The sequence below is a fragment of the Sorex fumeus genome, unplaced genomic scaffold (assembly GCF_029834395.1).
Source record: "Sorex fumeus unplaced genomic scaffold, SorFum_2.1 ptg000081l, whole genome shotgun sequence".
NCBI classification, from domain to species: Eukaryota; Metazoa; Chordata; class Mammalia; order Eulipotyphla; family Soricidae; genus Sorex; species Sorex fumeus.
In genome coordinates this window covers 9,575,585-9,591,440 of record NW_026606138.1, presented here as the reverse complement: position 1 = coordinate 9,591,440, position 15,856 = coordinate 9,575,585, and the positions used below count along the sequence as shown (strand labels likewise).

Below are 15,856 nucleotides of genomic sequence, written 5' to 3'. Positions count from 1 at the left end.
TGATAAAATGACTGCTACACATGAATCCAACTGAAAATTTATAAAACACAAATGAAAGGGGTGTAAAATATATCTTCTGCCTTCTAATCTTTTAGGTGGATGTTTCACTGGTATTCGATTTCTTCAGTGCATCTTCTAAAAAAAAAGTCCTGCAGTCTTGCTCATAACAGAGGAGAACTTAGTATTAAAGACTACCTTTTTCAGCTATATTAACAGATTTTACTTGTGAACTGTTTAGATATCTCATTGACTTGCAATGAAACAATGTTTTCATATTTCCCCTAAATTTAATTAAATTAATTTTTTTATTTTGGGGCCATACCCAGCAGTGCTCAGGGCTTACTCATGGCTCTGCTGTCAGAGATCATTCCTGGCAGGGGTTTGGGGACAATTTGGGTTGCCATAAATTGAACCGGGGTCAGCTGAATGCAACTCTCCTTTTAATTTTAAATGTGCCTTATTTCTCAGTTTCCCAAGTCCTTCTCTTCTAAATATATTATGTCTTATCTATTTTGTTTTGTTAAACTACTTGATACCATTTATATGAAGACTATATTCCTTTAATCAGGATAAGATATTTATCACCTTGACATTGTACACATAAATTACACTTTACCTACTTGTCTAGATAGAGTTCTCATCCTCATTTGTATTTTCACCAGTTCTTTGACTTTGTTTGGGTGAATTTTCCATATCCCAATTCTAACTAAATCTAGTTAGTCTAGGTGGACAAAGTTTTAGAGTGTTAAGTCTTCCTTGTTAATTTTGTTAAAAAGAAAACTTTATATGTACTTTTAGTAACACATTGGTTATTTTCTGTCCTGCTAAGTATTTCCATAGGACAGAAACCTTGGCTTACTCAGTTTGGCATTTTGATTCTCATGGTTCTTGGTTTATTGTAGATGTTTGACAAATAGTTATTAAAAGCATAAATTTATATTCATTTCAATAGTTCATATTCTCCAAAATTTTTCAATGTAGAAAATATAAAGGTACTTTTGAATAACCTATGTAAATAATAACGTGTAGAGTAAATGACACTAGAACTAAGGGCATATAGTTGCAAAGAATGATCCATCAGATGAATTTACCATAGACTTAGTAGGAAAACTTGTTTTAAAATATCTGTATAAAGATACTTAGATCTTAAAAATATCTGTATTAAGATATGTAATTCCCCCCCAATATTTTTCTTTGATTTTGGGGTCATACCCAGTGAGGCTCAGTGTTTACTCCTGGTTCTATGCTCAAGGATCACTCCTGGTTGTTCTTGGGGGTCATGAGTGATACCTAGGATCAACTCCAGGGTGGTTGCATGCAAGCGAGCACCTTACCTGCTATCCTGTCTCCCTGGCCAGTTTTTCCTGATTTAAAATACAGTACTTTGCATGTTAAAATTTAAAAGTATGCACGTTTTAGCACTTGTTTGCAGTTACTTGTTTCTGTCACTACCACTAGAGTAAGAACTTGTTAGTGTAGCCATATTTAGTCAATTGACTAAATTTAGTCATTGACTAAATTCTTCATGTGTACAGAAACTTCTTTCTGAAGGTATCATAAGCACAGCTGATTTTCTAAAGAAGGAGACTTCTTTGGAACATTGCTCAAATACCGCATTTTAGTGATAATATGTACCTTGATTGCACTGTTGGAGATTACAGCCCTTTATTTCTGGGAGTCCCAATCACCTTCTTCGACATTAGATATTTTATTTACTTACTTTCATTTGTTGAGCTTGTCTTTTTCTGGTGAGATGGGAATCCCAAGAAAGCAGGCAGTTTATTCATTGGTGTATTCTTAGAATACTGCCAGCATATTGTAGGTGCTGAATATATTTTATTTAGCACAGTTCCTTGGACCGTGTAAAAATTCAACATTTTTGATAAGTTATAAAACAGCAAGAAAAAAAGGTTAGAAAATGTCTTTACAATGAACCCTGTAGGTCTAGTTTCAAAGAAACCAGACAACTGATGGAAAAAAAAAGTGTTAGGGGAATCTTAGTTGTATGTTAATCTCTGGGACGTTTTTTCTTATGTAGTTTCTGCTCTGAGTGAAAAATCAGAATTGAGTTTATGTCTATTAGCATGGAGTTTTTCTTCCTTGTGCTTTTCATTCTTTCAAGGCCTTTATTGATTACTTGAATGAAAAACAAACACATGAAAAAATCATTCATGCTATATATATTTCACATTCTACTCTAAAAATAGACTAGACTTGGATTTTATAAATGCCCACTTCTTTAGAAATTCCAAACACTACTATGTATGGAATAAAAATGTGTTCAACTTTCCAAAATGACAGACCAATAACCTTGTGAAAATCCAAATTTATAGGGGAAATTAAAGTATACCATATAAAAATAGCGTCAAAATATTTCAACCTAGCAAACTCTAAAACAGTCTTGTTCATTATCTTGGAACAGTATTTAATTATTTTATTCTATTTTTCTGATGTTAAGCTTCAAATTAAAGTTATAGGATCTTTAAATTTTGTTTTGTTTTGATTTTTTTGTGCTGGAATATAAGATTTATGACTTAAAAGTACTCTGAGATTTAGGTAACAGATCTGATTTACTTCTTAACAGGAAGTTAAAGAGCCTTTCAGCATTTTATAGACTTTGTGAGAGTCCCTTTTGAACCTTGTCATTGACCCTAAGCTGAAGGAATGAATACAAGGAAAACAGACATTGGATAATTGACAAATATATTTGCTTTTTTAAGGGTGTATACTGTGGTGATGATTGCATTTGCTCTCTTATTATCTTGTTAATGGCAGTTTTTAAGAGAAAATTAAAATGATAATTTTAAAATTATCATTGTGTAATTTAAAAAAAAGATTATGTATGTTGTAATATATTATTTCTTCACAGGAACTACAGTGAACATATACTTTATAATCAAGTTTAAATTTTTATATTTACTATACTACTGTAGTAGTATTAGGACCTGTGTGAACCTCAGTTTCTCTGTCTTTAAAATGAACATGATATCAGTCTCTTAGAACTCTTGAGAGGAATAAATGGAGTTGTGTACATTTGGCTGGAGCGATAGCACAGCAGTAGGGCGTTTGCCTTGCATGCAGCCGGCCCAGCAGAGCCAGGTTCGATTCCTCCGCCCCTCTCAGAGAGCCCGGCAAGCTACTGAGAGTATCTCGCCTGCACGGCAAAGCCTGTCAAGCTACCGTGACGTATCCAATATACCAAACACAGTAACAACAAGTTTCACGAGATGGAGATGTTATAGGGCCCACTGGAGCAAATCGATGAACAGGAGGACAGTGCTACAGTGCTACAATGTGTATATTTATGTACAAAGTGTCTGGGCTGGAGCTATAGTACAGCGGGTTGGGTATTTGCCTTGCACAAGGCCGACCCGGGTTTTATTCCCAACATATGGTCCCCTGAGCACCGCCATGAGTAATTCCTGAGTGCAGAGCTCCTGTACATCGCCAGGTGTGACCCAAAAAGGAAAAAAAAAAGAAAAGAAATGTATGAGGTGTATAATAGGCATTCAAATTTCAAACATTTATTTTCTTCTTGAAATTCTCATTTTATGTTTAAGAAGGTAACGGTGAAGATAATACTATCCTGGAGGAAATAGTAACAAAAATTTTGTAGCACACTGAGATGAGTGATCTGGCTACCTTTTAAAGTAGATTAACTTTGCATATCACAGAATTACAAATGACAGTATGATTCTGCATTTATTCAGATATGTTTACTGAGCACTACCTACTGCGATTCTTAGAATCCACTTGTGAAGGGAGTAATACGTAGGAGGAGATTGGCTTGCCTATGGTCATATGTCTGGAAAGCAGGCAGAACCAGTATTTGAATTTTTTCTGTAATTTTACATCTACTTGCAGCAATATTTTGTAACTGGAACTTCCTCACAATACCGACTTTGAGGCAGCAAGACGAAACAAGGCTCAATATATATATATAAAAAATGACTTTGAGAACTGTTTAGTATATAAATATCTTATTTGGGTTCAAGGTGGATCTAATCTATATCAAAGTTACTCTGTGTTATGATTTGGTACTAATGTAGCAATATTACCCCTTCAAATATACTTTGTGTTGCAGTGTGTATAAACAGACACTCACTTGTGCCTTCAAAGTACTCTTCTGAACATTTGAATAAAGGGGAAAAAAATCTTTCTCTAGCGTACTTCTAAGCCAATTGAGAGGTCATTGAACAGATGTCATATAATACTAATGTTAAATTACCCTGTGTAATAAGAAAATTACAGTATCTAAGTGAAGATAGTAAAGGAATACCATCCAATGAATTATTCTAGAATTTCAAAATGAAATGATTTCTTTAAAATTAACAGTGGCACCACCATATGACTTTAGAAAAGTGAGTCTGATAGAAGACAAACAGGACAAAAGTGAAGCCTTTCTATGTTTGTAATGCTTATTTTGATATAAGTGTTTTTAAGTTTCCAATTGTCTAAATTTTATTATTGTTAAATATCTGGTAGGGAATTTACTAAAATTTGATGAACTTCTTGTTGAGCTGTTTTAATATAAAATTCCAATAGTTGTTTCTAGTCTATATATTACTTCCTTTAGCTATTAGATACACTTTAAAAGCCTAATTATTTTGAGAACATAGTATGACCAAAGAATATAAAGGTAAAAAGTTTGACAACTTCAAATAAGCACTAGCATTTCTTAAAGAACAAACCTCACTTACAGTTAGGAAACAATATTTATATTTAAGGTTGAAAAGCCAGGATGTAGGAAAATTTTGCTAATTTGGAAGATGACCTTTAAGTGCACCAAAACCAAATAATTTGTAGGCTATGACATAGGGCACATTCCTACAAAATTTGTGTGAATACTGCTTTAGTGGTTCTTGAAAGACAAACAAAGAAAGCTGGAATGAAATCTTTATCCCCCTCCCAAATAAAACGGAGACTAACAAAGCGTACAGCAGCACTCTTTCAAAGCTTGCCATTAAAACGAGGTCTCTGTAGCACAGTTAATGAGATGGTCCATAGTGGAAAACAATCTGTTTTTAAGAATGTTTAGATCAAAAGTAATTTCTAATCTATGAAATAAAGTCTCTTCAATACCCTTCATTCACCAGTAAAGCTTTTATGTTTGTATTATTTACTTCAATCAGATGTTTTCAATTTTACCTTTTTCCTTGTACAAATACTTGACATGGTTCATCAATACTGACCAACAGTTTTATTCTTTTGCTTCAGAAGAGAGATTTTTGAGAGAGGGAGAATGAAAAAGAGAGAAACATCTTTGCCTAAACGATTTGCAAGCATCTGTGCTTTAAGCTACTTTTTATGAACACTTCTTAGTAAATGACTCAAGGTAAAAAAGCAGAAAAGCATCCAATGTTAGGAAATTGCAATCCAATACCATGTAATTTAAACCTGCAGTTGCTTCTCTTGTACTAAATGACATACAGATGGGTAGCTTAGTGTTCTCAACTTTGGGAACACAATTGGTCTTTTTGTATGGATGAACATATATTAACAAAAATATTTTGAACAGAATTATTTAATTCTTAGTGGTATAGATTTTAATTACCCATGCCATTGGAAAGAATAATTTTACCCAAGACATTTTATTGTGTTAAGTTTGTAATTGATGAATTTAAGATGGGGGTGAAAAATTAAAAAAAAACCTGATTGAGATTTTCAACAAATAACATAAAGATAATTTGTAAGAAGTGTGCAGTGAATGGGAAAAAAAAACCTCATCTATCAAAGTCAACTGATTAAGATCAGTTCTGCGTTCTGACTGTGGACAGACTTGTTCTGACAGGGAAACATTTCTATCACTCCTTTGAAAATATGAAAAATGTAAGTAGTAGGTATTTGAATAAAGCCTAGTGTAATATGGGATATGGAGAGATGACAGCCTGGTGTTCATTAGTGCTGTGCCTGTCATTTCTGTGCATCTTTTCAGGCCAGAGCAGGGCCAACAGGCTTTGTGGAAAGCCAAGAGAGGTGCTGTTGCTAGCCGACAGGCCCACATCAAGGTGACCTTTTCCTGTGGCCCTCACTGTCTCTTTTACTCTTTTTTTGCCTCCATATTTTCTCATAAAGAATCAACCACTACATTTTGGTGGCAAGGATTCTGAAAACTGAGAGTCTCACAATCAGGGTATTACAGCATTTGATACCTAAAAAAATGAAAGAAGTAGAAAGCATTTCTACTCCAAATTAATATTTCTTTAGATTTCAAAAGAAGTTGAGTAAAACATTGAGTAACTGAGCAAACTTTCTTTCGCTATTAAGTCTCTTCAAAACATTGTCAGAGATTTTTGCATGTAGGGCCATCTGCAGGATTCTTCCACTGTGTTGAGGTGGTAAAGAAAAAAAGTTTCACTATAGAGATTAAGGGCTGCTCTGATCCAGAGTTACATTTTTTAATTATTTGTGCAGATAAAATGAAATGCTACATATAAACAGCTTTTCTCTAAAATTTGTTCTTCAGCTATTCCAATTGAAATAAAATCTATCATTGCTATTAAAATCACATTGAAATTATTTTATTCAAATACACTTAATCAGTGACATCTTACTAGAAGTAATTTGCAAGTAGAAAATCAGGATGAATAAATAAAATCACATTCATGTTTCCTTGTCTTTTTCCTCCCTATTTTTATCACCCTTCCTATGGAACTTCTTGAGTTTGTTTTAGCATAAATGGCTATTCCTGGAGTTTATTCAAAGCTTCTTGCTGCCTATTTAATAAGGTCAGAGAGTCTTTAGAGAAACATTTGTTTTTAAGGACTCTGTAGAGCCTAGTGACATGATGAATAGAATAAGAGAAAGAGGCAATTCCTAGTCATGGAAAAGTATGTCTTTAGGCTTACTGTTAAATAAAGAGGATGACAGTGAAATCACCCAGAGTAGAAGTGGATTGAAGAAAGGTTCAGGATACTTTACTAAATTGAAAAATTATTGAATGGAGATTTATTGTTTAACATAATATGCCCATCATCTTATACAGATGGTGCCATTGCTTCAAAATAGAGCTATACTTTTTTGAATTCCTTTGAAAACTTTTTCCAAAGCACTGGGAAATATACGGGAGCACTTCCATCTTGTGTCTGTTCAGTGAGTTTGTTTTCACCGTCACATGCTTACTGGCTTTGCCTGTGACACATTTATTCATAGTTAGTGCTCCACTAGAGTCCATGAATCTCGAGAAAGTTTCTTCTCATGCAGAGAAATAATCAGCTGCAGTTCAGGTAAGTTAGTTACTTGTATTAGACACTAGTCTGATCACTGACAGGTGACTTCAGAAGCTGTGTTGTGGCAGTCGGCCAAAGCAATTATTTAGGATTCAAGCTAAAAAGTCTTCTTCTCCATATCCTCTTTCTTTCAGGGTCATGTAGGGATAAAAAGAACTGTAAGGTGGTCTTTTCCCAGCAGGAACTGAAGAAGCGGCTAACACCCCTGCAGTACCATGTCACTCAGGAGAAAGGGACAGAAAGGTAAGGCGAGCCGTGAGAAGTCATTTAGCAAGACCTACTTTCTTCAACCTCTGCCTACTTGTCCCTCCTTCTCCCCCTCCCCCAATCTTCTTCTTTGACATTTAATTTCAAGAATTCCACAGTTATTTGTTCAACTCTAGAAATTAGTATCCTTGAAAAGGTTGAAAATGGTATTGTTTAGGTTAAGACTAAGTTTTATTTATTTTTCTCCCCCTTTAATGAGCATTCTATCTACGTAGAATCACAAGGCTTTTGTTAAAGGGCCTGTTTTCAGTTTACTGCAAAATGTGTGGAAGTAATAGCGCTTTAGGTACATTTTTTGGGAAGACATCACAGTAAGCAAAACCATGAGGGGCATGGCCCTGTGCCAGGATGCTGAAATTTTGAAGGTGGTCATTGTAAGCATAGACGTTTTGGCTGCAAAAAGAAGGTAGCATAATTTACTTCCTTTCTACCCCACTCCAATTTCTTTTTGAAGCACATGTGGAGAAAGTATTTATTGGCTCATTTGTGGTTGGAATGTCAAAAATTTTCAATAACTGCCCTCACATGGCTTTGGTCCTTGGAAGTTCGCCCTAAGTTCTAAAAAAAAAAGTTTGTTCACTTCCAAGACTGTTTTTAGTGAATAAAGTCTCTCTCAGCTGATTCCAACCCAAAGGTAACTTGCCAAGGTCCAACCATTTTGTTGTCTAATTTATACTATGGAGCTTGGCGTAAGGCTGTAAGTTACCTCTGATCCAAATTTATTAGTGATGTAACTTCTTGTTTTCATTCATGAACTGAAAGAGTTCTTTACCACACATGGGGTCCCTGTTAATAATAGGCAACCCTCTTTTCCTGCCACAGTACATACTGTTTACCGAATGTCCCAAATGTTGAATCTTTGACAAAGCCCACTCTTACAGCACAGTGATTTGGGGTGGACTTCAGCTTCAACCCAGGAGGACTTCTACCGTCCTGTTGTGTACATGACTAGCAAAATGATTTAATGCACACAAACAACTAGAGATTAGGTCATTCTTAAAAATTCTGTTTATAAAAAAATTGGACCTCATAAAGAGGGTGAAAGGATAATAAAAACAAGCTGCAGAGCACATAGACTTTTTGTTGGGCTAGCACAGCTGATTTGTATTAGCTGAATGACCTCCTAGCCTTTAAGATTGTTAACTTAGAAAAATATTCCCTTAAAGCTGCAATATTCCCTTTCAAACCAAAAAATGACTTCTTCTACTTGAAGCCTTGGACCCCGCTATGTTTTGGGGTATCTACTATACATATTGTAGAATTGCAAAAATCTTATGTAACGTTCTCCCCCGTTTCTCCCCCCACCCGTAAATCTGAACCACAGTTTTTTTTTAACCCAAGCATTACATAACTAGATAACTTGATTAAAAAATTTTTTACCTGAACTAGTTTGGAGTACTTCTATGCACATTTTATCATATAGATTTGAACTATATTAGAATGTTTAGTTTTCCATATGTCTGGTCTGTCCTCATTTTAGGATGGAAAACACTTAAAAGGTTTATTAAAAAATATATTTAAAGCAACTACACTCTGTAAGAAATAATGGTGATTTTAATTCTCTTTTTATGTTGTTTATTTTTTATCAGTGCCTTCGAAGGAGAATATACACATCACAAAGACCCTGGAATATATAAATGTGTTGTTTGTGGAACTCCATTATTCAAGTGAGTGTGTTAGAAACCTGTGGATGTGAGCATATAACATTACAACATACCACTATTGTTTATTCACATTCAAACAATATAGTTACTAATTTTATTATTTATATTATTTTTTTTGAAATACACCCAAGTTAATTTGTCCAGTTCAATAACCAGCTATGAAAGAGATTTTGGTGATTCCAGAAATGTTTTTGTATTTTTATATCATCAAGAAATTCCCTAAATTTGTTAGATAATAATGAAAATTCTTTATTGTATATCCTTCAGGTTGAATAAAATCCACCAAATAGATTGTTAATACTTTGGCAGTACCTGCACTGAGAGTATCATGGGAGGTGTAATAGATAGTCACACATGGAATCAAATTACATGATAGGAATAGATAAACTTTTACACTTATACGAGATCTGTATTTTAATGATTCTAATAATTTACTGTAAAACAGACACCTAAAACACCTAGAGTATTTTCACAAAAATAGTTCATTTAGGCCATGTATTCCAGATATTATGGAACTTATTTGAGACAGAATTTTTTTTTTTAAAGTTTATGGTTCACACCTGGCTGTGCTCTGTGTCTGTTCTTGGCTCTGTGCTCAGGCATCACTCCTAGTGGACTCTGAGAACCATATGGAGTGCTGCGATTGAACCCGGGTCGGCTGCATGGAAGGCAAACGTCCGACCTGCTTTACTATTGCTGCAGCCTCCCCCAAAAGAGATCTTTACTAAAAACTTATCTAAGTGGAGAAAATTCTAGAAGCCCTCTCTGCTTTCTAGGGTATACCAATTTTGGGGAATGAAAGGATAGAAACTGTAATTGGGAGCAAATGTCATTTATTTTAAAAAGAACTGCAAATGTATTAAGAGAAATTTAAAAAATTGATATGATAGTATGTAAAATAAAACATCATATCTTTTCGTAAATGTATCTCTTTGAAAATACTAGCATTTGTAGATTTTCCAGAAATAACAGGAAATGATAGTCTTCTTGAAAACATTTTTAAAAAATTTAAAACCTTTCTGACATGAATTTTATTACACATTAATGTTGGTTGAGAATCTGTTTTGAATTCTTCCATATTGATTCTTTATGTTAATTCAACCCTTGGATTGTCACCCTTATCCTTCAGAAAACATACCTCCTCATATTTCAGCGTCTTTAGCTTGTGTCATAATTGAAGAGATATAATACTTTAAGAGTTTAATATTCCAAATTAAAATATCTCAAATGTTAATTTGTTAATATCCCAAATGGTAAAAATTGACCACATGCCTTTTTTGCTTTTTAAGATTCTCTAGCACTTTCCCTATCATGTGATACAATAAAATAATGGATCCAAGGAAAACTTACTGTTTTAAATAAGAAACAGAACCATTTTAACTGAAGAATATAATCCAAGTGAAATGTCAGGTGACAAATACAAAAAGTTTAGTCCTTTCCAGATTGGTGGTAATCAGAGAATTTCTTATACCTCAAGTTACTTTAGCAAGGAAAAAAAAAAATATATATATATAGGAAGGGAGGCACATCTGGCTATGCTCAGGGGTTACTCCTGGCTCTATGTCTATGTTCAGGGATTAGTCCAGATGATGCTCTTGGGAGGCATATATGGTGCTGGATATTGAACCCAGGTTGCCTTCATGCAAGTCAAGTGCCCTTCCCACTGTACTATCTTTTGGCCACGATATTCTTATTATACTTTTTAAAGAATTGTATGCTTCTGTTTACTTGGTTTAATTGTCAATTTTAAGAAAAAAAATCCTGGCTCTAGGTCACCGTAGAATAGGCTCTTTCACTGGCAACTGACCAATCTTTATATAGGAGAACTTGTACCATTGGTTTCTCAAAGATTTTCCAAGAGCCATGGGATATGGACTATTTCTAGTGAATCAGTTTTATGATCTTACTCTTCTATATGAACACTTTCCTCAAACTGATGTGCCCGAAAAAGTCCATGGTTATCCATGTTTTTCTTCCTGTCTTTCTTTCTCTTAAAATCACTCTTCTAATCAATGTATGACTGAAACTCAAACGTGAAAGTTTTGTGGCTGTAAAAAAAAAATCATCCTTCCTCCACTTCACAGAAGATACCATACCTCTCAGATTTACTGTGATTTATTGCCCTGGGATAAAATCACTCATGCATTAAACATAATGACAGTTCAGAAACATATTATTTCTGAAATATCAATACTTGAAAGAAAGACCAACAATATTGAAAAATAATTAACTGGTTAAAAAAGAGCATTTTTGGCAAGACTCTGTTGGCCAGATAATTGTCTACTTATCTATTTCCACATCTATTGACTTTTCTATTTTCTACCAGCTGCATACCTGAGTTGCCAAGAGAGTATGTATCAATTTAATTTACTCAAAAGTGTTTTGGAATATAGAGTAACTATGGTTTGATTGATGACAACAACAGCGAGGAATGATTTTGCAATGTAGTTTTTTTTTGTATGTGTGGAGGGGTGGTGGATAGGGTGGGCACATCAGGTGGTGCTCAGGGCTTACTCCTGGCTCTGCATTCAGGAGTACTTCTGGCAGCCCCAGGGAACCATATGGGATGCTGGGAATTGAGCCTAGGTCTGCCAGATGCAAGGCAACATCCTACCTGTTGTACTATTTCCCCCAGATCCATGCAAATTAGTTTTAAAGATAGACTTCTTCACTTATTAACATGTTGTAGCACTGCTGTCCAGTTGTTCATCGATTTGCTCAAGCGGGCACCAGTAACGTCTCCATTGTGAGACTTGTTGTTACTGTTTTTGGCATATCCAATATGCCACGGGGAGCTTGCCAGGCTCTGCCATGCAGGCGGGATACTCTTGGTGCCTTTCCGGGCTCTCTGAGAGGGATGGAGGAATCGAACCTGGGTCAGCCATGTGCAAGGCAAACACCCTAACCACTGTGCTTCTGCTCCATTACTCTTCATTTATTAAACATTCTAAAATTATACCTATAAGATTTCTTTGGGTGGGAAGTTTGGGTCACAGTAGTTGATGCTCAGGCACTGCTCCTGGCTGTGTGCTTGGAGTCTTTCTGGATATTGCTCAGGAGACCATGTGGTAGTGGATGGAACCCAGACCTCTCACATATGAAGCATGCTCTCAACTATACATCATGCTCTAAGATTGAAAATCATGCTCTAAGATTTTTTACAAAGCTTTATTTTCCACATGAAGTCTATGTACTGAACACTAGAAAATTCATCTTTTGTAATTATTTGAATTTTTGGTAAGAAATTCAAATTGTTAAAATAGAAGAAGTAGTATGTTTCAGTCATTGCCCAATCTGGATATAGATACCACTCAGTTTGATTAGGAGTTTAATATATAGAATTAGAAAGTATAACAGGAGTTGTGTAATGAAAACTTGTCCAATAAAAAGTAAACAAATTATCAAAGGCCAGAAATAGCAAATAGAAGAAGCAATTGACCATTAGAACTGAAACAGAACCCAAGAAATAGCATCTGCTGTAACCCTGCACCCACAGGGAGCTTTTCTGCTGTCTAGAGAGCACTGTCTCCAGAGGCACTCCATTATACAGCTACTTGAGTCTTTGTCAGTGGAAGCGACTGGCTCCCAGGGGCAGATAGTCCCTGTTTACACAAGGCAGCAACTGTGCTCGCCAGAGACTGGTTGCTGGTGAGTTGGCTTCCACTGAAGGAATTGCTGTTCATACTGCAGCACTTTCATGCAGGAGAAGCCACACAGGTTAAAGGATTGAGAAGTAGGTCTACACAGAAGATCCTCATGAATCTAGAAGTAAAAAAAATCAGATGTACCACAAAAAACTGATGCTAGAGAATGTGTATGTGGTACAGGGACTCTTTGAATAAGATACTGAAATCATGAAGGAAAACCCTTATTCTCTTGCAGTCTTTCTTTTATGCTTTTTACTAATAAAGTTTAGCACCAGTTAGCTGACAAAGAAAATGTAATAAAATGTTCTAGGTTAGCAGATCAGCAAGGAGTGCGGATTTGGAGGTAAGGAGGCAAAAAATTGATAACAGACTCTGCAAGACTCTGCACTTCCCGCCCCCTCCCCCCACCAAGTTTTCAGGAGTTTGTGAACAGAAGTTGGAACAACTCAGGAGTCTTGTGAATTAAGGTTATCACTACCTGATACCCTCTTGAGGTAGTTGGTTTCATACTTTACACTCAAGTATAGGAAGTAATGGTGGTAGGCAAGTGTATGTATGAGTATGTAAGTGTGGGGTGTTTTTTTTTAGAGAGGAAGTGAGGATAGAAGATAAGATAGAAAAGACTAGATAGAAGAACAGTATAAGAAGTAACAGCAGGAGGGACTCATATAATAAAAAGAATAAGTCTAGGTTTGAAATGCTTAATTATCAGTGGCATGAAAATGTTGTTTTTCTCATCCGCCATTTTCTGTTATCTTATTACACACTCGCTGTGTGTGTGTGGATGTGTGTACACATTCACATATATGTGTAAACTTCTCCTCTTGACTGATTATATGTATATATAATAATATACTTCCTATAAAAGGGAATTTAATTATTCTCACTTTATTTCCAAACATACTGTATCCTAAAATACATTCCTCCTCAATAATGTACTGTTTTCTTACTACTTGCCAAATACAAGAACCTCATTCACAGCTGCATATAAACCATATGCATAATTTCTTCCACAGTTCACATTTTACTGAGACTTCCCCCACCCCTCCTCACATAGTACTACTGGCTTTCAGTTAGTAAATTCATGGACAAAAATAAGAATGTTCTCTCCTCTTGTTGTTTGAAGTTGTAAGTTTCATAAAGAGGTTTAATTGTACCTCAGATAAACCTGAGAAAGCACTGGTGAAATAATTTTCTTGAGTGAGCACTTTTAAAAGAATTTAAAAAATATATCTCCAACTTAAAGATACTTTTTAGAATCTCAAAAATATAGGCAATTGCTTTTATTAATTCCAAAACAAGATACCAATGTGCTGATTTAACTAAACAATCAGTCTTACACAACAGGTTAAGTAAAAGGTTGTCTTGTCATTGTTGTTAGCTGTGAGTGATAGTTGTTCAGCCCATGAGGAGAGGCCCTGTACTGGTTATCACTGGTCCTGTCACCATGATCCTACCACTGGGAGCAGCAGTCCAGAATCAGCAGGCATGTTTGACTGCTTAGATTTTGCCTTTCCTGATGCATTGCCAGGTGTTGTGAAACCAATAAGACAAAAATATCGAGCTGTTTTCTCTTTAAGGTACAGTTTAAGAGAAAGATAAAATCTTGGTGTGATAAGAAAAGCACGATATAATGTTGAAATTCATCTGAACATGCTTGGTTGAAGTGCTTTTACATGTCAAAGGAAAGTATATGACAATTTTAACATGGGGCCAGATTTCATGTAGGGGTTGAGATCACATTTTACCAGCAGAGAGAAGGGTGCAGTTTTTCCCAGGTAGAGTTTTGTGGTCAGAAGAGAGATATGAGAAGAGATATGAGAAGAGAATTTAGAGACAGGGTCAAAAATGAATGTTTCAAGGAAATAGACGATCAGTTTGATAAGATTGGAAAGTGGAGTTTTATTAGGAGTAATGGGAGATATCTCGGGTCGGCCATGTTGGCTGCGTGCAAGGCAAACGCCCTACCGCTGTGCTATCGCTCCTGGATGTGTAAGAAGACCAATTAAGGAAGCTCATGGATAGAGAAGAAATTGAAATTGCTACTTGACGTCTTTAAACTGTGATATCTTTTCCCCCTGAAAGTCCTATTTGTGTCTTGTAGGATGAACAATCCCTCATCTCTGTTCTGCCTTGTGTTTACTTGTTTCTGCACTTTCTACTTTGTTTTGTAATTATTTGTATATGTGACTGTTGACTCACTAAGAAGCTAATTATACCATAATAAGGCCTTGTTTTCTGTCCTATTTATAACTCAATCCATGTAATGATCACTAAGTACTTGATTTTGAGGTCAAACTTATATCTGGTTGACTAGATTATGGAGACATTTTGAGAAGACAATAGCATGAAGAAATGGGAAGCAAGCTGTAACATGTATAGGAAAGACTTCTAGGAGAGAAAGGAGGAAGAAACAGCCCTAGAGCGATCCTTAAAAAAAAAAAAAACAGCTTTGTTGGCTATAAACTTCTGTGTTATCCATGCAGAATCAGCTCCCAATCATTTTAAACTTTAATACTTTGAAGTACTAAATATGGTGATTTTTATTGGATACATGAACTCCTTAGGCTTTCTACTGAATCATAGTTCATTTTAAACATGTTTACCGCCACTCCCACTACTAAAATAAAACAAGAGCTAACACATACAGCATTACCATATGTCAGGCATGTTTTAACTGCTAGATATATTTACTCCTTTAATCCTCATTGGTCACACTTTTGGCAGATTGAAGAAACTGAGAGAGAGGATAAATATCTTTTAAAATTATCCTTGTGGTTTAGGTAACTATAAGAGTTTGCAAAATTCCTGTAGCCCAACACCACCAGAACGTCCAAGCCTTTCCACAGCAACCCCAGGTCACTTCTACTGTATCTCTTCCTCTTTTCCAATTTGATCATTTGAGTTTTGTAACCCAAGGCCAAGGGGTTATCATTGTTTGATACCATCGATGCTCTTGTTTTGTCTATATACACAATGAATAGGATCAAAGGAAAGGCATCTTGATAAGATGACACGGCCGCCCTATGTACAGATGAGTTTAGAACGG

At 35.4% G+C, this 15,856-nt stretch overlaps 1 protein-coding gene across 1 annotated transcript in view; it reads left to right on the top strand.

Moving 5' to 3' along the window:
• The window catches only part of MSRB3 (methionine sulfoxide reductase B3), a 203,598-nt gene that overhangs the window by 60,257 nt on the left and 127,485 nt on the right, over positions 1–15,856 (top strand). Inside the window, exons 3-4 of the mRNA XM_056130757.1 lie at positions 7,364–7,472; positions 9,086–9,163. Coding sequence (XP_055986732.1) covers positions 7,364–7,472; positions 9,086–9,163 — 187 coding nt within the window. The remainder of the gene's footprint in view (positions 1–7,363; positions 7,473–9,085; positions 9,164–15,856) is intronic.